The sequence below is a fragment of the Tiliqua scincoides genome, chromosome 11 (genome assembly GCF_035046505.1).
Source record: "Tiliqua scincoides isolate rTilSci1 chromosome 11, rTilSci1.hap2, whole genome shotgun sequence".
In the NCBI taxonomy this organism is placed as follows: Eukaryota; Metazoa; Chordata; class Lepidosauria; order Squamata; family Scincidae; genus Tiliqua; species Tiliqua scincoides.
Window position 1 is genome coordinate 14,172,390 of NC_089831.1, and position 21,988 is coordinate 14,194,377.

The 21,988-nt window shown below is 46.3% G+C and overlaps 1 protein-coding gene across 2 annotated transcripts in view; it reads left to right on the forward strand.

Moving 5' to 3' along the window:
- Nucleotides 1–21,988, forward strand: part of ROBO4 (roundabout guidance receptor 4) — a 66,299-nt gene that overhangs the window by 7,763 nt on the left and 36,548 nt on the right. The window contains exons 3-13 of one of the 2 annotated variants that reach the window (XM_066639721.1): nt 9,871–10,028; nt 10,423–10,543; nt 12,596–12,734; nt 13,243–13,370; nt 14,429–14,559; nt 15,284–15,503; nt 18,462–18,583; nt 19,141–19,312; nt 19,622–19,816; nt 20,986–21,028; nt 21,409–21,548. In XM_066639721.1, the coding sequence (XP_066495818.1) occupies nt 9,871–10,028; nt 10,423–10,543; nt 12,596–12,734; nt 13,243–13,370; nt 14,429–14,559; nt 15,284–15,503; nt 18,462–18,583; nt 19,141–19,312; nt 19,622–19,816; nt 20,986–21,028; nt 21,409–21,548 (1,569 nt within the window). The remainder of the gene's footprint in view (nt 1–9,870; nt 10,029–10,422; nt 10,544–12,595; nt 12,735–13,242; nt 13,371–14,428; nt 14,560–15,283; nt 15,504–18,461; nt 18,584–19,140; nt 19,313–19,621; nt 19,817–20,985; nt 21,029–21,408; nt 21,549–21,988) is intronic. The other variant, XM_066639723.1, reaches the window with a different exon arrangement.

A 21,988-nucleotide genomic window follows, 5' to 3' on the forward strand; every position in this document is an offset into this window, starting at 1 on the left:
TGGCCTGACTACCAGCCAAGGCACATCTGCTTACTCGCGAGTAAACACAACCATGTTGCTGAGTTTGCTTTCTTTAGAGCTCAATAGACTGCAGGAGAGAGAGAGAGGAAGCTCCTTCTCACGTGTTTTAGGGGCTGCATTCATTGGGTCAGGACTATTCTGGTGTCGTTGGATTCCTTTCAGCCTGCCTTTTCCGACGGACTAAGGCAAGTACACCTACTTGCGAGTAAACGTGTGATACGGCTCACTTTCACTTTCTATAGGGCTCCATGCATTTTTTCTTTCCAGCTTTTGAGCCATAACTTTTGAAGGAAAGGAGTGATTTCAATTCTGTGTTTTGTATTGCGTTCCGCTGGGAATTCCGCATCCAATGGTGTATAGCACGATGGGGTAGCTCCTAAAGCCGTGATGTTAGCACATCCTCCCCCCAGGGAGCGTCACCCCTCTGGCGCGTCACCCGCTGCGGCCCGCACCCCCCTAGCGACGCCGGTGGGTATGTGCAAACAAAACAAAAACACAGGCGCACAACTTGGACATGAATATGCAGGGAAGCCAATGTCTGGGACACACTTGACTGAGGCACAATCATCCAGGATGCCAATTCCCTAGTGCTGTGCACCTGGATCACCCCAGCTTCTCCACCTTGGAGCCAATCGTGTCTCTTTCGGAAGGCAGTGTGGCTCTCCTTGATGCAATCACATTCCTCTTGAACAGGCAGGCCCTGAGATTTTCCAATTAACACTTCATTAATTATCAGGCTCCTTTAGACTCCCAGGACCCAGCATGAGAACTCGTAGTCGTGTTTGGCAGCTGTAAATATTCACACACCGATGGTGGCTGGGGAGATGCTTCTGTTAGTTCCACTCAATTAAATTTGCCACCCGGGCCTGCGTTTCAAACAGGGGCTCACTGAACACCCCCCTCTTCTTCAGGGTGTGCCAAACCTGGCCTTGTTTGGAAGGGATGCGAAGCAGGTGCTTTGTGTGGCAGAGCCCAGGAAGGAGATGCTCTGCCCATTCCCAGGCCTCCCTTCTCTATGTGCCATTCAAACCAAATCAGCAGGAGAAGGATGTTGTTTTGACACCCGAAACGTGCGCATATCTAGGAGTGTCTCCACTGAGTCTGAAGAGGGAAAGAAGCAGAAAAATTCTGCGGCATGTTCCGCGCTCATCCATTGGAAGGTGGAGGGGAGCGATTGTGTGAATGCCTCCTTTGTCAAAGCTCCCTGGAAGCATGGATGGGCCTCCAATAGGGCTGGTGAGACCATGGATCCAGGGTGGCACGTTCAGAAGTTAGCCCATTATATGATGGCAGTGGCATGATGATGATCAAGGAGCTCCTCCTCCTATTTCCCATTTGAAAGGGAAGGCTACTCAAGCATTCTGGTTTTATCATCCCACCTCACTTCCTCCCTCCCTTCCCAACCACCTCTGCCTTTTCCAATGGCAGAGAGTTGGAAAGAGAAGGGTGTTGGCGAGAGGAGGAGGAGGAGATGGTGATGATGACGGTAGAGCACCGGGACCCACTTTTTAGAATCTGTCAGGACCCACTGGAAGTGTTGTCATGACCGGAAGTGACATCATCAAGCAGGACCATTTTTAACACCCTAGGCTGCAATCCTACCCACACTTACCTAGGATTAAGTCCCATTGACTATCATTGTGAAAAGACTATACATAGTAGCTTGTTAAAAGTACAGGTCTGTACCATTTCCCCAAATGCAGTCGTACCCCATGGTTGCATCAAGTCTAATAGATTAAAAATAAAATATTGAAATGAATGGGGACCCACCTGAAATTGGCTTGTGACCCACAGTTTGGGAAACACTGAGGTAGAGGAAAGAGGGGGGACCTGGGGATGGGTAGCGGGGTGGTCCAAGGGCTAACTGGAGGGGGGGTCCAGTTTGGTGGTGGTAGGTGATCCAGGGGGTGAGCAGGTAACCTGGAGGCAGGAATGATGGGGCAGATATGATCTAGGGATTGGAGCACAGGTACGATCTGGGGCAGATTGATCTCACTGGAGATCTTCAAGCAGAGGACCGCAGGCACCTGCTGGAGGTGCTCTGATTTCCTGCTAAATACAGGGAGTTTGAATAGATGACCTTAGGGGTCACCTTCCATCTCCATCAGCCTATGTTTCCTCACTTACCTTCCAGTTGATTGCAGAGGTCACATCCAGATAACACATTCAGATAATACAGGGAAAGTGTTTTGCACTGCTCAGAAGCTGAGTCATATTCTATTAAATTACTCTACATTTATATATATTCTGAGCTGTTTGGAGCCCCCCTCAAGCAATGATCTGGGGGGTGGGGTGATGCTCTAGGGCAGGGGTGCCCAAACCCCGGCCCTGGGGCCACATGCAGCCCTCAAGGCCTCTCAGTGCAGCCCTCAGGAAGCCCCCAGTCTCCAATGAGACTCTTGTCCTCTGGAGATTTGTTGGAGCCCGCACTGGCCCGACCTGTTTGACCTCTTGCGTGAGCTGTGGGATGAGGGTTTCCCCCACTGCTTGCTGTTTCACGTCTGTGATGCAGTAGCTGCAGCAAAGGAAAGGCCAGCCTTGCTTTGTGCAAGGCCTTTTATAGGCCTTGAGCTATTGCAAGACCTTCATTCATTCATAGAAGTTCATCTTTAATATATTCATTTATGTAAACTTATGTAAATTTATTCAAATTTTAAATGTAAATTAATCTTTTTTTCCCTGGCCCCTGACACAGTGTCAGAGAGATGATGTGACCCTCCTGCCAAAAACTTTGGACACCCTTGCTCTAGGTGGAGAGTGTGATTCAGGGGCAAGAAGGAAAACATTTATGTGCACATGGATGGTTGCATTCTTTCAGATGTTGGGATCCTTTTGTCTCTGGCAAAAATCTGACTTGAAAGCAACATGCAATCGTGTTTCCTTGTTATGAAACAGTCGCTTGTGCTCCTGGGCTTCAAAGAGATATGCTGGGAAGAGTGGAAGGGGAGGGGGAGGTTTCAGAAACATTCAGGATGAAACAAACCTAAAAATACCTTACAATAACATCCTAAGGTATGGTCTCTCCAGATTTCATCTTGTAAGCACTTGACTCACATCCTGGAGATCTGATTATATCACATCACATAGTCACATCCTCCAGGAGGGATGAATGTGGAAAACAAGCAAAAAAAGATTGAACGGCAAGGGGGAAGGCTGTCTCCTTTCCTCTCTGTGGCGGCCTCCCTCTCAATTTGTTTCCCAGCTCAAGCTATCAAAGGAATGGTTATATTTCAAGCAGGAGGAGAAGCTCAGGCAGAACGTCCAATATTTGTCCGATTAACAATAGCTGTGCTTGTTTTTAGACTGCTTGAAGGAGAAACTCATCGCAGTTGGGCAAAGTGGGGGATATTGAGGGACAGAAAAAGGGTGGTTGTACAGGCTGATCTGATTGTGATCATATATTTTATAGTAATAGGGAGCTCACCCCCCACATAAACACATGTTGACTGAAAGTGGATGTACATATTATTATTATTATTATTATTATTATTATTATATTATTATTATTATTATTATTATTATTAACAGTATTTATATACTGCTTTTCAACTAAAAGTTCACAAAGCGGTCCACAGAGAAAAATCAAATAACCAAATGGCTCCCTGTCCCAAAAGGGCTCCCGATCTAAAAAGATGCAAATGAATACCAGCAGACAGCCACTAGAACAGACAGTGCTGGGGTGAGGTGGGCCAGTTACTCTCCCCCTGCTAAAAAAAGGAGCACCCACTTGAAAAAGTGCCTCTTACCCAATTAGCAGGGGTACATAGTTGATTGTCAGCTTTAGGACCCTGCTCTTAAGAGCCCCCTGTGCTGATAATAATAATAATAATATAGGTATTTATATATCGCCTTTCTTGGTCGTCAGATTTCTCCTCAGACTTTAATTCAAGGCGGTTTACATAGGCAGGCTGTTTAAATCCCCATAGGGATTTTTACAATTAAAGAAAGGGTCTATCTTTCAAGAACCACACAACATTTCAGATGGAACTTTTGCGGTCTGTTATCACTTTCTGGCCTCCTCCCAAGCAGGCTGACAAGCAGCTCACTCCAAAGAGCAGGTGGAATAACTCAGCTCAGCTTGCCAGCTGCTTCAAGGTCTCGCCGTTCACGGTGCCGGTGGCCTCGAACTGGCGACCTTCAGATGTTATCTTCAGGCAATTGGAGGCTCAACCCTCTAGACCAGACCTCCTGCCCAGACCTCCTGTGCTAGGCTGCTGGCTCATGGCACTTGCCCAAGTCAGAGAGATCACTTCCAGGTAGCACTGTGCCAAGCTGCTGAATGAGACATCTGAACTGAGCGAGAACTTGCAAAGCACCCCTGTCCCGCCCGGTCCCAGAGCCAGGGCCCACCTTAAGTTGATTTGATCAATTTGGCCAAATTGGATCCTGCACCCAAAGGAGCCCCATGCTAGGGCAGAGAGCAGAGAGCCTACAGCCACAGCCAGCATCTCACTCCGTAGCGGATGCTCTGACCCTAGGTTTGATTCGTCCAAAATTGGGCCGCCACCTGAAGCAGGCGACGGTGACATCATCTTGTCATTACTATTTACTTAAGAGCATAAGAACATAAGAAGAGCCCCGCTGGATCAGGCCATAGGCCCATCTAGTCCAGCTTCCTGTATCTCACAGTGGCCCACCAAATGCCCCAGGGAGCACACAAGACATCCTGGTGCCCTCCCTTGACTTCCAGCTGTTGCACTTTGCGCAGAGTGCCAATGGCCCCGGGCTCATTGCTGCCACTCATTCTGGAGAGTAGGGGGGTCCATGGGAGGGTGAGGGTCCCACAAAAATGTTTCTCTTTGGGCACCACCCCTGCCTATCACTGTGTGCAAGAATCTGAGCAACCATGCACAATTTAAGAGTGTTCACTTACTTACAGGATTCCTTCTAGTTTGTCCATTCATCTCAAAATGACAGGGGAAGAGCCTGAGAATGCTCAGCTTCTCCCCTCCCCCCACACAGCATGAAAAGTTGGGTAACCATTGGAGAAAAATCAGTAGTTAGAATACAGGGGCAAGGGGAGGCAGGGAGAAGGAATTGATTTGCTTGAAGCAATATTAAGGTTCAGGAATGCCACATTTTGTTACAAGGGAAGTTCCATTTGTACACATGAAAAACTCAGGTGGTTGAGTGCTTGTTGGATTGGAAGCAAAATCAGAAATGCAACATTAAGTCGTCGCTCTCATTTGTCATAATATTCCAAATGCCATATCTTAAGCTCATTCACGTATTATAAATGGCTCAGAATCGGGTGTGCCTCATGATGACTTGTGCGTACTTTGGAAGAAGCTTGCACCCGGCACAGCTTGAACGCCCATGAAATACAATTAGATGGTGCTGAAACCCAGCGTTTCAGTTCACTGACCGCTACTCCATGGAAAATTTTTCCAATGACCCACGTCAAAAAAGTCACGAGCTTTGACTAAAGATGAGGAGGTAGGTTCACCCAAGTGATTTGCAGCGAGATAGCCACACAGATCTCAGCTCATTGAATGCTTTTATACGTCCCACGTGTTGTGGGATCTTCAGTAAAAAGCTCCATAGGTTAGAGCAGGGGTGTCAAACATAAGGCCTGTGGATTGGATACAGCCCACAGAAGCTCTTTTTAACTTGCCTACATGATTGTGCTCTCCTAGTGCTGCCTTTTCAGTGCTGCCACTTCCACCGAAGTGCTGGGAGGGAGAGGTGGAAGGAGGTCTTGGAAGGCAAAGGACACTGTGTTGGGAAAAGGACTGACCAAGAGGGGGGAGGGGGGCATGGTGCTGGGCGAGGCCAGTTATCATGCGGACTGCCCTTTCAGCTGTGCCATTTTTGCTGAGCCGTCACTTCACAGAGCACCCCTCAGCTGAGCTGCAAAGTGATGCTTCTGTAGAAACAGCGCTGCTGAAAGGGCGGCCTGTGTATCTTGGACAATTGGACAATTGGGCTGCCCCGTATCTTGGAAATATGACAGAGATGTGCATATTTTTTCTTCTGTCATTGGCAGCTAATGAAGTCCTTCTCGAGTGCAAAGTGCTTATTTCTGACCAGCATCTGCTTAATGACGTCACTTCCTGCTTAATGATGTCATTTCTGGCCCCCAACAGGCGCCATGAATGCTACTCGGCCCACTGTATGAAACAAGTTTGACACCCCTTGCTAGGAACTGAATCCTACAGGCATCCTGGGGGGGGGGGGAGCCATCAAGGTGTCTAACTCTCCATACTAACAAACTATTCAATCTGAGATAATGTGGATTAGGCTGCCAAATGAGCATATCTGGAATGCATACTAGAGTATTAGGGTTAAAACAGATACACTCTGGCATCAAGTGACCAGGATTTCCTTAGGTCAGTAAACTGCTCAAAGGAAATAGTTCTGGCTCGGTGCCAGTTTGCACCAGGCCCCCGCAAGCATTTTTCCACCAGGGCCTTCCTACACTCACAAAAGTCTTTAATTTGCCCCCCTCCCCATTCAACTTGCATGCTATATATAGCTAATTTGGCAAAGAGGCACCTGTAAAAGTGATGTCCTCAAATATTTAGCTGGGGAAGAGCAACTATCCCTCTTCACCCCAGCATGGCATCTTTTTCAGTGGCTGTTGCTGGTGTCTCTTCAATATATATATTTTTAATTGTGAGTGCTTTGGGGTCAGGGAACCATTGATGATGATGATGATGATGATGATGATGATGATGATGATGATGATGATGATGAGACCTTTATTAGCATAAACATCAAGACAATACATAAATAAAATCACACACAGATTCATAATCACATGGCACATACCCAAAATTCCCCATAAACTAGCCTGTTACAGGACTAAGCTTTCAGTTCCATTTCTTGAGAACTCATAACTGTATAGACAAAAATGGGCAACACTATCAAGAGGTTCTTCTTCCTCTATTGACAGAAGGGCTCACAGCACATCTGTCTCTGCCCATCCCTGGAGATGTGCCAGAATGGGTATTAGATATTTCTGGCAATGAGGCTTGTGCAAGAGGCAAAACAAGAAGATATGTTCGAGTGACTCCACATGATTCAAGCCACAGGGACGAAGCCTTGCTAACAGAGGGATTCCCTTATACTGTCCCCATAAAAGGGCTGAAGGAAGGTCATTGCATCTCACCAGCATAAAGGCTCTTCTTAGCTGTGGGTTATGCAAGTAAAATAGATCAGATGGCACCCTGCCAAACTGAACAGGTATATGGAAGTACAATGGAGATCAAGAGGTTTTAGCCATTACCATTTAGCTCTTGGCATTCAATGTCAAGAGTTCTCTCCTTGATAGCTCTAAATGCTGAGGTATGACCCATCATACCCAGCCTCTCAATGTCAAGACCTATGGATTTCAACTTGGCAAACAGAACAGTGATCCCATGGGGCGGCACCATGTCTGATACCAGCCGCTACATCAGATTATCATTAGCCACGTTAAAGAGAATACCAAGCCAGAATTTCACAAATCTTAGCCACACCAGTGTTGTTCATCTTCATAAGACCTGATTCAAGGCATAAAACAGTATAGGGGATGCAGCACGGCGGGAACCATTTATTGATTTTACTGTGTAGACCGCTTTGTGAGCTATTCTTGTGGAAAAGTGATGTGTAATATGCACCGCAGACACTCGCCTGTAAGTCGACCCCACAGATAAGTTGAGGGCAGGTTTTGAGCCAACTATCATGGAATTTTCTATGACACTTGGATAAGTCGGGGGTTAAACTTAGGGGGGCGTCTGACTATAGTTTTGTTTGATTTTACCCGAGGCCGGGTCCTGAAAAACAACCTACCACTACTTACCTAAGAACTGTAGTCTCTAATTTATTAAAAACATAGTAAAAGATCATAAGATACATTTTTATTCTTCTTAAATTCTGGTTTTCACTGCCTTTTTGTAAACACTTTCACAGTAAGTGCACTGTAAACAATATACCAGTAAAACAGTGGTTCCCAACCTGGTATTCATGTATGCCCAGGGACACTCAACAGGACCTTTAGGGGTACTTGAAAAAGAATGGAATAATGGCAGAAAAAGGCAGGTCATGCTCCAGAATGCCTTGCAAGGACCAGCAAGGCAGGAAGGGAGGTAGCTAGTTGGCTGTGAAAGCCCCACCAATAGCTAGTTTTTGGTCATGAGTTCATGTATGATTGAAAACCAGCACAGTAAAAAAGCGGAAACATAATATGGAAAGTGATCAATCACCCAGAATTTCTCAGCACACTTCTGGTGCAAAACTGTGCAAAGGCAGAGTCTTCTGTTCTTCAAATAGATAAAAAGAGAAAGTATGTGATGATTACATGAAGTCTGAGAGGAGTTGAGGGCTTGTATTATAACAGACATTTTGCTAATATGAAGGGTACGATTTATGGAAATGGGCTCCCAAGGGATATGCAAGTGAAAAAGGTTGGGAACCACTGCAGGAGAACCATGAATCAAATCCACCTTTAAGGTGTCTGGTGTGTTAAGCCAGAAGCTCTACGTACAACATACAGCACGTAACTGGGAGTGTGCAATTCAATTCACAGTAGAGAGATACAGCTGCATATAGTTACAAACCTTTTTACTCGGAAGTAGACCCACTGCTTTCCATGGGTGTTATTCTTAAGTCATGGTGCACTATTGAATTGTAGCCTGGGACTTTGTTTCAAATGCAAAGGAGGATCCCATCCTGGTGTTGAAAAAAAACCAGACCTGCTTTGCAAGCATTTCCAAAGCAGAACCAGACTGCAGCATTTGCCAAAGGGAACGAAGGAAGGAGAATAAAAGGTTAACTTTGGCTGGAATTTCCCAGGAAAGTTACTATAGAAACAAATGATCTCAGTGCCTGCCTGCATCCTACCTGCTGAAACTTTTCAGAGTAGAAAGGCTCTGCCCTCTGATTGACCTGGAGATAAGGCGAAGAGATAATTGGAGCTTGATTACTTGGCAAAAATTTTATGTACTATAGGCGAGTATCTACGGTAATAATAATCTGCAATCTTCAGAGCCAGGTTACAAAATACAAACTAGGAATCTGCTTGTGTAATGCTCCTTTTACTCATGCCCAGGATCTTTGTGCGGTCCTCACGTCCAGTTAAGCATTGCAACTACCACTCCTCCTGGCTCATGTATGGTATAGGCTTTTGTTCAGTTACCCTGCAACAGGTAGCCTGTTCTCCTCTGATTCAAAAAGACCAGAAAGTGGTGTGTTCATTAAAAAAAAAAGATAATTACTGTACAATATGTTATCACCGTTCAAAATCAACCTTCGCAGCTGGAGTGTGTGAAACAGCGGAGCGGGGACTGCGCGGTGCCTGAAGGCCAAACTGTGCATGATGTTTAAGGTGTCATTAGCCCTGATTTTTGAAAGGCCAATAAAGGAAGACCTGAAGCTGGACTAGGGGTTTTCCCTGTCATGGAGAGCCCGATGCAATGCTGCCCCCTCATGTTCCAGCTGACATTTTGGTGGACATTTTGGTAAAGAAGACCTAGGTTGAGTTTATTTTATTAATACATTTATTGGATTAAAAAATAAAATCCCAAACTAATTCAAGATGATTTACTTTTCTGATTTACATAAGTAGAAAAGTATATATATATATATAGTTGCAAAAAAATGTACTGTCTTTATTGCGCACTGTACTTATCAACAGTGTGCTTCTGTAGTCTGCATTTAGCAAACAGTACAGTCTCTAGGCAAGAGATACAAATCTGACAATCAAAAGGGTGACTTTCAGAAACTAAGAGAACTCCCAGAGCACTGTGCTGCTGTCCTGAAAGCCACCGTCCTTTAACATGTCCCTGGTGGACAAACCAAAGCTTAGAGAAAGGGTGGCAGTCTTCTGGCTTTGAGACTTTGTTTTAGTAGATCTGTGTTTTCTTGCAGCCCTGCAGGATGAATTTCGGCTTCATCCCAGTGACCTAGAGGTGACAGCTGGGGAACCATTGAAGCTCGAGTGCACTCCCCCTCGAGGACACCCAGAGCCCACCATCTCTTGGAAGAAAAACGGCGTCCCCATCAATGAGGAAAACGGGCATTATGAGGTAACTGATAATAGGAGCATTTTTGTAGTGCTTCAGAGTGTTCCAAGTGCAAGATGCGCGATGTGTCAGTAATCCTTCTAAGAACTGTGTAAACTGCATGAGTGTGACAGCCCAACTGTATAAACGGTGTGAGTGTGACAGCTCAGATAGTTCTGCTGTTGTAAATGGTAGAGCAATTTGCAAAGAAAGTAAAACTTCTGAGTTTTAGAATGCCAGATGCAAGAGAGTGGCAATAGGATGCAGAGATCATGTTGTCTTGAATGCTTCCAGAGACATCAGATGAGATACAGAAAGCTGGGCTAGCTGGGTCCTTGACGAGATCAAACAGGGCTCTTCTTATGTTCTTGAAAGACCCCCTGAATGCCAAGTTCTTCTTTCTCCTTTGCTTCTACAGGTCTCCAATACAAAGCTTCTGATAAACCATGCTCTGAAAAGTGATGCTGGCGCATATGTTTGTGTGGCAAACAATCAAGTAGGAGAGAGAGTAAGCAGAGCAGCCCGAGTCTCTGTCTTGGGTAAGAAAGTCAACAGGGACAATGCATCACATTCTTTCCCATCAGGCTTTGCTTTGCACACAGTGGGCATCATGGCAGCTGGGTTTGGAGGGATCTGAACCCAAAGCAAATGCCACTCTCAAACAAATGGGGAAAATTTGTTTCCCCCTCACTATGTGAAGGGCTGAGGTGCTCATGGAGGAAAATGGTTGGCAACCTTCAGTCTCGAAAGACTATGGTATAAGCCTGCAGCACCTGGTATTCCCAGGTGGTCTCCCATCCAAGTACTAACCAGGCCTGACCCTGCTTAGCTTCCAAGATCAGGCATCTGCAGGGTAACAGTTGCTGCTCCAGCAGAGGAAACACCTTCTAATTATCTTCCATTTAATAGACATTGTATTTGTTTTCTGTTTTGTAGTACAAGCTGAATATTCCTTATCTGAAACACTTGGAACCAGAAATGTTTCAGATTCTGGATTTTTTATTTATTTTTGGGATATGGGGGGAGGGGCTGCATCCTTGGATCCCATTATCTGTAGATTCACTTATCTAGGTTCACATATCTGTAGATTCACTTATCAGTAGATCAGTAGATCTTGGGGTGGGACCCAAGTATAAACACGAAATTCATTTAGGTTTCCACGCACCTTATTCACATAGCCTGAAGGTAATTTTATACAATATTTTTTCTAAATAATTTTGTACGAGAAACAAAGCTTGTATACGTACATTGAATCGGAAAGTCGCTGAATTGAAGTCAGAAAGCAAAGGGTGTCACTATCTCAGCCATCCTTACTCTGAATTTATGTGCTACTAATAAGCAATAATTTATTACTTTTATTCACACCTAAAGGAAGATGATTTGTCCTAATTTTTTAAAAATTATAACTTGAGGAGGCATGTTGCCTGATATGGATCTTCTGCCTCATACAAGTCATCAACAACCAAAAAAGGCCCCATCAAATCTTGCAAATATCCCCATCAACCACCCTCCCAAGGACCTGTAGTGCCATTTTGTCTGTCCCACAATATAAACCTAGTATACATTTTATTTGGACATGTCCAAATTAATTTACAAATAATTGCATTTTCCAATCTTATTGGTTCAAATGAATACCAGCAATAGCAAATTATTTGTTTATAATTTTTTTTTTTTTTAATGGGACTATCTGACATTCAGGGCCTTCTTTGGGGTACATCTGACGTTTGCCTGACAAATGTATTTTCTTATGGTGCAATTCTGTGCGGTTACTCAGAAGTCAGTCACGCTGAGTTCAATGAGACTTATTCCTTGGTAGGTGTGTTTAGGGTTGCAGCCTTAGACAATGACGTTGCCTTTTAGAAATGGGGTCTCCCCATTTTCATGCTCTGAAAACATTTGTAAGTCAAGTGGGAAATGCTCCGGAATAATTTCAAAAGTTCCTTGAAGATGGGATAGTTAGTGGAAGTGGCTGGATCACTGACACCCCAATCTTACTCCCACCGGCACACATTGCCACTGACAATGTGTTCTGCATGCTATCAGGGGTGGGGGGTGGGGGTGGGTGGTAACCAGACAGCCCAGGAGAGGTAACCAGATGAACCATCTGGCCTCCAATGGGTCCCCTTGAACCTATGTCAGCTCTTTTGCTGGCATAAACCCAAAGAGACTTCTGACGTTGGGTCTGGACTGGGAAAGGGGGTAGGGTCTTGTTTTCACTAGATGTATAACAAGTGCACCTATTCTACTGGATTGGTTGGTTGGCAACCTTCAGTCTCGAAAGACTATGGTATAAGCCTACAGCACCTGGTATTCCCTGGCGGTCTCCCATCCAAGTACTAACCAGGCCTGACCCTGCTTAGCTTCCGAGATCAGACAGGATCGGGCATCACTAGAAAAATATGGGACAGAGTGAGCATTGGCAAACATGAATTGGCAAGGAGGGGAATCACATCACCCACAAGTGGAGATGGTTTTCAATATTTGGACTCCGTGACCTGGGAGATTTAAGTTCAATTGCCGGACAGTTTGAAGCTTCTGTCACCATGTGAAGTTACTTAGTTTGATTCAGTTGTCTCCTCCTCTTGACCCAGAGAAACCCACGTTCACTCGGCGGCCTAGTGATGTTGTGGCTATAATTGGCAGCACTGTCCAGTTCACGTGTGGAGCTCATGGAGACCCAACTCCTGCCATCCAGTGGCGCAAAGAATATGGAGATCTTCCCTCAGGGAGGTGAGCATGCTAGGTTGATTCTGGGGGAGTTTCTTCCACCTCTTATTACTCAGAATTATGTCATCTAGAGGTGTTTGTTTCCAGTGAGTAAGATGCATTTACAGCCTAAGCCTTGCTGAACACAATGGGCTTATATCTGAGTAAAGTAAATAACACCATTTTCAAGCACTTCTGGCCATGGTTTGTTAAACCAGAATCTGTTTTATTCCCCCTTTATCTGGCCCTGTAGTTTCTATATCACTTACTTTTAAATTCATTCTTATCTCAGACTCATCATCTGATCTAATCAGAAGCCTAGGTATATTTTCTCAGATCTGGCTTTCGGATCAGCTGGTTAGGCAGGCCAATTGAACCAAGATCTCTTCCAAGCAGGGCCTCAGATTCCTCACCTGATTTTTCCTGGTTACCTGTGAGAAAAGAGAGAGAGAGAGAGAGAGAGAGAGAGAGAGAGTCGTCTGTGGCTGAATTGTGCATCCATACAATGAGCATTCTGTGCTTCTCCTCACAGGTATGAAATAAGCCAAGGAAACACTCTTCAGATTCGCCTTCTAACAGCTCATGATGCTGGGAAATACATCTGTACCGCCCACAACCAAGTGGGAATCATCTCTGCCAAAGCATCCTTGACACTACAAAGTAAACAGCTCTATCTGCAAGATTAGCAAAATAGCAGAATGGGAATGCATTTACTCCTTACTTGCCCAATGTACCCACTAACATCAAAATAGACTTGATGTTAAAGTCATTTTTTGTATAATCATGCATCATGCCTTGTTCTTTGTCCCCTGTGTCAGGCCATGGGTGTATGGCCCCCCAACTGTTGTGCCTGCAGGGGAATGTGCCTACCAGGATAGGGAGCAGCCCAGGCACAGCTGGAAGCCCAGATCTGCCTGCCTGGAAGAGGAGGAATGGAAGCCCAAGTCCACCCAGTAAGTAGATTTGGGCTCCAAGCCCAGGTCTACCCACCTGGGAGAGGCTCCAGAGTGCAGTCGGAATGGGAGCTCAGGTCTACCCATCAGGTAGATCTGGGCTCCAAGTCCAGGCAGGATCCTGAGTCTACCCACCCAGCAAACCCCATCCACAGAGGCCAAAGTTCCACTGGGAGCTCAGGTATACCTACATAGTTAACTTGGGCTCTGGATGTTTCCCCTCCCCCCCCGATATAAACACTGGATCCACCCCTGGCCTGTACAATCAGGCTTTCATTGCTTGGCCTCTGCCAAGATCAATGCTTGTCTGATCAGTGCATCCCAACACTCTCTATGGTTTGAGGTTCATTTAACTGATAGCTGTAACCAACCCCTGACTTGGGAGTTGGCAGGGAGCTTGATCCTGACTACAGTGTGATCGAAACATCTCACACCTGAAGAAAAATGGAGCTTAGAGGGTTGGAAGCAAACAAGCATTTAATGCCATGTCTGTTTTGACCCTAAGGTGTTGGTACATAGAAAAACTATGGGGAAGGCCAAACTTGTAATTCCAGTGACTGCAGCAGGCTGTACAAGCTAGAATTGCCTTCCTAGATGCCCTGTGACGTGATGTTACGTCTCTCTAGATTGCCTTGGAAGAAAGTTCCATTACTCTCAAACAAAGGGGAAGGGATGGCTCCAAACTGATGGACCTCACTGGTTCTTGATCAGGATAATGTTCAGGTACACCAAGGATATGTTAATGGTTTCTTTCCCAACTTTTAGATCCTCTGGACACTGGCCAGAGGGAGAGAGACCGGTCAAAGGATGTCCTGAAGGACCTGACGGATGTCAGGGTTTACCTGGCAAATGTCAGTGCGGTCCCCTCCGTCCCAGCAGCCCACCTGCACTGGAAGGTGAGTTGAAGGAACCAAAGCTATAAATGGCATTCAGAATCTGTCAAAGAAGAGATGTCTGGTAGAGTCAGACGTCTCCTTATTTTAACAAAGGGTAAGCAAGAGAGTTTTTAGAAGAGAGCTTGGGAGCAGGACCAGACCTCCTGATGCCTGAGGTGGCATGCCAAATGCTGCCACCCTTTCCCAATGATGTGCCAACCTCTGCTTCTCCCACTTCCTAATGTTCAGCACTCCCCTTCACATTTCCTCTTCTTCTCTGCCCGCTCTTCCTTTTCCAGTTCAGGGAGTCAGAGGAGGAATAGGAACAGGAACAGGAACAGTGGAGGCACGTAGGCAGATAGAAATGGATGCCCTTACCAAACTGTGGCCTGATGTGACCACCTCAGTTGGCCTCATGGATAGGCCAGCCCTGCATGGGAGAAATCGACAGAAGGGCTGGGGAGAGAGTTATGTTAATTAAGCTGACCTCATTTTCTACAAGACTCACCTAGGGACTGCATTATCCTCAAGCCTGAAATGTTAATAGGAGCTATCTAGAATCATTTATCTATCTAGAATCTATCTAGAATCTATCTAGAATCATTTATCCCCCTACCTGCAGTGCCCTTTCTCCCCTCCCAGCAGCACATCTTCTTTCTAAGAAACTGCAATTTCTGAAATGATCACTGATCACCAAGGTCTGAATTGTGGAGGTTGAACTGTGTTTCCACCCATTGCCTTCCAGGTCATTCCTGCTTCCCAGCACATAGAAGGTTACGTGGTGTTCTTCCGCTCTGTGGTACCTATGAATACACCCTGGGCTGAGTGGAATGTCCCAAGAGATCATCGTACCATTGTCCCAGGGCTTGAGCGAGGTTATAATTATGAGTTCAAGGTGCGGCCATATCTAGGGAAATTCCATGGCTCAGACAGCAACATCAGGGACCTCTGGATCCCCGAAGAAGGTACAAATACAACAAGAAAGCCTTAACGTAATCTGAGACACACAAATCTTAAGTCACTTTCTAGTAATTCCTTGATTGGGCCCAACCAACATGACGCAAAAATTTGAGGAGCTGTCTTTTGAGTTCATGAGAATATGGATGGATGGTAAGGCAGGGTGAGGGGTGGGGTGGGGGGCAGAAAACAGGGCTTGCTGAAATGGGCCCCCAAAGGTCTGAATTTAGATTTTCTATTTGCGTATACCTATCAAGATAGCTTGAGGATGGGACCCCAATCTAAACATGAAACTCATTTATGTTGTGGGTGCGCTAGCGTGGGGGAACCTGGGCATGTGTGGAAAAGATATATTGCAGTTGAATAAACTGTTGTGTGCCTGTGTTTTTGACTACAACCATCACAACAGCTCAGGTGTGGAATTTTCCACTTGTGGCATCACGTCAACACTCAACAAGTTTAGGATTTTGGAGCATTTTGGATTTTTGGGATGCTCAACCACAGTCTGTTGGTCTATCTGTGTAACATTTCATTCTTTTCGGAACAGACGACATTCATTGTCCACTGTTTTGTTTTGTTTACAGCATTTATTTTTGAATGGGAGGAGTTTGGGGAAGGAAAAATAGGACATTTTCCTTCCTTGCACATTCTCGTGTTTTATGGCCAGTGCTTTGAGACCTGCACTGCTCCCAAAATGTTTATGTGTTCATCTTGGTCAATCCTGGCATGCTTGCATGCACCTGCCCCCTTCTTCCATGCCCACTTGTCTCAGCAAGTCCCCTGGGGACTGGGGATAAGAACAGGCCCTCAGTTTGGCTGTACTTGTCGTAAGAGGCGACTAAACAGCCACCGGGTAGATGGGACTCGATAGCCTGGGAAGGCAGCTCATCTGAGAGAAGGAAAACTCTGATCCCAAACCTCCACTGCCTTGTGGCTACATCCAGTTATGGAAAAGGCTTCAGGAGTCAACCTGGAGGCAAAATCCGGAGCCAGAGTCCCAGAGGCAGTTCATGGCTGAACACAGTCATGTTCTGGTAACTCCTGCGACGCTGCTGGAACCAACCGTATTGGCCTCTGCCTTTCCATTGGACCATTTCAGCGACCTGGAGAGGGGGGATTTGCTGCATGGGAAACAGTCTATCCTCCATACCTACTTTACCCAGGCTTCGTGCACTGGAGAGGACACTCTGTTCCAGAACCACCATTCAGAGCGCGATACCAGAGTCTTCCGAGACTGAAGGATGCCTAAAGAAAATATTTCTTTACTCAGCGTGTGGTCGGTCTGTGGAACTCCTTGCCACAGGATATGGTGCTGGCGTCTAGCCTAGACGCCTTTAAAAGGGGATTGGACGAGTTTCTGGAGGAAAAATCCATTATGGGGTACAAGCCATGATGTGTATGCGCAACCTCCTGATTTTAGAAATGGGTTAAGTCAGAATGCCAGATGTAGGGGAGGGCACCAGGATGAGGTCTCTTGTTATCTGGTGTGCTCCCTAGGACATTTGGTGGGCCGCTGTGAGATACAGGATGCTGGACTAGATGGGTCTATGGCCTGATCCAGTGGGGCTGTTCTTATGTTCTTATGTTCTTATGATGCCAACTGCAACTGTCTCAGCAAAGTTATTACATTTGGGTCTGCAGTTCCAGCTGTAGTGTGCACCACGAAAGGGACTCAGGGCTCGATTGCTAGCAAAGGATGGGAAGTCATTGGTGAACCGGACTGGAGGTTCTCATGGGCCAGATCCTGCTCCTGGCCCATACTTGCCCTGCCTCTGGGCTAGGCACTGATCAGGTGGTGTCTAGAGCAGGGATGTCAAACTCGTTTCCTACAGAGGGCTAAAGTTAGCATTCATGCTGCCTGCCGAGGGCTGGAAGTGACTTCATTACGCAGGAAATGACATCATTAAGCAGATGAGTGCCAGAAACAAGTTCTTTGTTCTCCCATAGAAACTCAAAGCTGCAAAAGACAGAAGGGAAAATGTAGAAATCTTGTTCATATTTTCAAGTTATGAGAGAGCCCAGTTATCAAGCTGGGGGAGCCCAATTATAATGGGGGCCAGATAAATTGTTTCCAGGAGCTGTATTCAGCCTGTGGGCTTTATACTTGACATTCCTGATCTAGAGCTTCTGAGGCAAGATGGAACAATCATGCCTGAAGCTCCACTTTTAGAAAATGCAAATAAAATAAGATAAAATAAATGGGCAGGGGGGTGTTCAGGCATGGCTCATTCCTCTCCAGCACTTATCGAAGCCTACAGCCCCTTGTCAAGCAGAGAATAACGAACAAGAGAAACATCATTGCCTTTATATTAGCAAGAGTTGGAGATAAAGGTGGGTGTTTCACTAGGCAGAAAATCAATAGAAGACGAATCAAGGTGGCTTACAGACGTTCAAAAGAGCAAAGAAGCCAATGTAAAACCCACCTCCCCAAAGCTGTAGCTGCAATATAAACAGAGATGACTGGCAACCTTCAGTCTCGAAAGACTATGGTATAAGTCTATAGCACTCTGTATTCCCAAGCGGTCTCCCATCCAAGTACTAACCAGGCCTGATGCTGCTTAGCTTCTGAGACCAGACAAGATCAGGCATGTGCAGGGTAATCAGCTGCATAAACAGGGTTCTCTTGAAAGTGGATGCTTATTCTGAAATGTATTTGCTACATCTCCCTGGTGCCACCAGTGTGACTTTTTGTGGTTTTAGCTGATGGAAATGTTCATGATCTCCATCTTGGTGTGTTTCCAAGGCTTAGGGGGCCAGGACGGTGGCTTTGGAATAGGTGATGCCATGATTTGGTACCCAGAATTCCCCAGTCTTTGCCTGGATACAGTGGAGAGAAGTTGGCTGAAGCAGGAAGAGAGGAGAGAGCAGGCTGTGGCTGGGGGCATCCTGTGCCTACATCTTGGGCCGGTGAACGGCTCTTCTTCATTTCCAAACTTTTCAAAGTCAACCTCCTTTTGCCTCCCCAGTGCCCAGCGCAGCTCCTCAAAGTATCAACCTGATCACATTCCAAGATGGGAACGGCACTGTGATCATCTGCTGGGAGCCTCCTCCCTCCGATATGCACAATGGCATCATAAAAGGCTACCAGGTAAGACAGCGGTTTTCAACCAGTGTGTCATGGCACATTGACATGCCGTGAATGGTCTGCAGGTGTGCTGTGGGAGTTTGGGGTCGAGTCATTTAGTAGGGTCAGTCAAGAATCCTTATGCTGTAATCCAGTGGTTCCCAAACTATGAGCCGTGGCTCCCCGGAGAGCCATGAAAGACAACCAGGGGAGCCACGGAATCCTCACAAAAACTCTGCCAGCCTATCCAATGTATAGGATTGCATCCCTAATGGGCAGCCACAGTTAATGGCCCAGTAAGTCAAGGGGAGCCACCAATCGAGACCCTGGTCCGCCAGACCCTGAGAAGCGAGTAGCGTGGTGAAAGTATCTCCGGTTTATCTTGCTTTGTGATTGTGCTGCGTGCATGTTATTCCACATAGCAGGCACACTTAGCTCTGTGTAGGTCCTCGCGTGTGATCCGGTTTATTGTGTTAGCCTTGCCTCTCTGTGTCACAGTTATCCTAGCTGAGTGGCTCTGCAGATGCCTATGTCTTGAAGCAAACCTGGTTTGAGATGAAGTCTGCTCTCCTCTTTTCCAGGTCTGGTTTTTGGGCAACGAAACTCATCCCGGATCCAATCGGACGGTAGACGGAGCAACACACCGTCTGGAGACAACAGGCTTGGCTGTTGGGCTGAAGTACTGCGTCCAGGTGGCTGCTATCAATGGAGCAGGAATCGGAGTGGCCAGCAATCCTATATGTGGTGCCATAGGTCAGAGGTGCTCTTTCGTACTTTAAGTCTTGACTGCTCCTACTCTAAGGTTCTAGCCACATGATAGTTTCCTGGTTGGGTGGGTCAGAGGCTGCATGCCAACAACTCTTTTTCACTGGAGATGCTAGGGACTGAACCAGGGACTCATGCATTCAAAGCATGTTTTCCACTGTTGACTGATCGCTCTTCTTCATAATGAAGTCAATGCACATGAGGCCATGTTTCATTGGCCAACTGTACTGGGAGCCCCCAACCATCTCCTGTGTATTTTTGTTGTCATCTGCCCTTGATCATCTTGTCCCTTTCCAGAGCCTGCAGTGGGGAAGATGGCCAAAGCCCCTGACTTCCTGTCCACCAACTACATCCTGGAAGTGGTACGTCAACCTGTCTTCATTGCCAGTGTGGGCTCTGCACTCTGGATTATGCTGATGGTGCTGGCGGTGTACGTTTGCCAGCAGCAAGCCCGGCAGTACAGCAGGAGACGGCAATATGCGTTAGGTAAAGGTAAGGGAGCCTGCCCTTTGACGGAGAAAGGGCAGCACTCAATGGGGCTGCATTAGGTCTTTGGCGAGGAAATGGGAGGGGGGTCAGACAGTTTGAATAGCTTGGATCTTCTCTCTGTCTCAGCAATTTTCAACCAGTGTGCCATGAATGGTCCACAGGTGTGTCATGGGAGTTTGTGGATGGGTTATATATTAATAGGGCTGTTGGGAGATGTGACTCCCTTGCCAGCAGCGTGGTGTGCCTAGTCAAAAAACTGATAGTGCTCCTTGACAATTTTAATGCCTTGTCAGTGCACTGTGAGATGAAAATGTTGAAAATAGCTGCTCTATTGGCACAGGAGACTTATAAAAATGTCCTCTCTCTCTCTCTCTCTCTCTCTCTCTCTCTCTCTCTCTCTCTCTCTCTCTCTCACACACACACACACACACACACACACACACACACACACACACCTCCCCAACCCAACCCCCCCCCCAGCAATAAAGATAAAGGAACTTAAAAGTCATGGAGGGAATTGTCAGGGAATCTTTCACTGCAGCCAGACATCTGCCTGGCTTGAATTCAGCCACAGTGGGGGCAGATGCCCCCAGAGTTGGCTCAATGAAACTGAGCCCCTCTGCTTGAAACCATGGCATGCTGTTTGGCAAAAGGAGCTCCAGCAGTGGTTGTCCATCCCCAGCTATGGCTTTGGTCATATGATGAGCATCAATGAACCAGAGAGGGAAGTGGTACTTTCCAAATGCAGCAAACACCTCCCACTTCTGCAATGGCTTTGGGGTGAGAGGGGGAGGTATTTGATGCATTTGGAAAAAGGTTGCGCACCAACTCCCCTCTGCTGTTTCTCTGATGCTGATGGATGCTGAAGCTCCAGAAGCAGCATTTTCAGTTTGAAAGTGGCTGTGAAGGTAACACAACAGAAGTTTGCAATGCATGGTCTAGAAGCTTTACCGTGAGAGGCAAGGAGTACCTCTGTTGGCTATAATATACAATTCCTCAATTGATATGATTTTTGTTTTTAATCTGCTTGCCTGTACTGCCCTTTTGTCCAAAGATGCCAGGGTGGTGTGCAAAAAACATGGATACCCATTTAGTCCAGCACAGTTTTTCACATACCCACCAGGTGAGAATGCCCGACTAATAGTCTTGTTGTCACTTCTTGCTCTTCCCAGGTTTGTACCGGAATGCTAGTGATGACACCATCATCAAACACAGGTAAGTTAGATCTCCCTTGGATTCTAGGGCTTCAATCCTACACACACCTTCCTGGGAGTAAGTCCCATTGTGTTCAGTGCCTGTAGTAGTTGAGAGCAGACATGCATAGGACTGCACTGTCCGTATGTCATATTATTTACTTCTGGGTTTCTGTAAAATAGATCAATATTGGCCAAGTGGTTCAATGTTGTCGCCTGTTGGATGGTAATCAAGGGATAAAGTAGGAGGTTGTTGCCACCTAAGACCACTATGTATAGGAAAAGGTAGTTGTTGATTTGGTCAGGAGCTTATCTGATTTTCTGTTGTGACCCCCCCACCCCCTGGAGGTAGACTGCCCCCTGGTAGGAGGATGAGATGACCGCAAGTATTCTTGGTTTCAGGATAGATTGCACTGATTCTCCCTGGCTCTCCAACACCTGGAAATCCACCTCAGGTTCCAAGAATTACAGCAGTAGCAGCAGCTTGAGCAGCCAGTTCCTGTGGACTGACCCCAAAGACAATCGGGATTTGCACAGATCTCGTAAGTGTTGCACGCCAACAGCAGGGCAAGCTATTGAGGTGGGATTTCCCCCCCCCCATCTCCAGCTAGGCCTGGAATCTTTCAAGTGACTACAATGGGATCCAAAATTTAGGAAAAACCCTCTAGGTTAGAAATCTTGATGAAGGCATTTTTGGGAAATTGGCCATAATAAGTTGTTCCTGAAAAGGGGAAAATTGCTTGCCAAATGTTCTGTTGCTGTAGTTTTAATCAATGTAAACTCCAATTCTATAGATTCTTACCTGGGAGTAAGTCTTAGTGAATGCAGTTGGGGTTGCTTCTGAGTACACACGCACAGGATTGTGATCTTAGGGCCCAATCCTATCCAACTTTCCAGCACCGGTGCAGCCGGAATGCACCCCTGAAGTAAGGGAAAAAATGTTCCCTTACGTTGAGGAGGCTTCAGTGTCTGCCTCCCCACT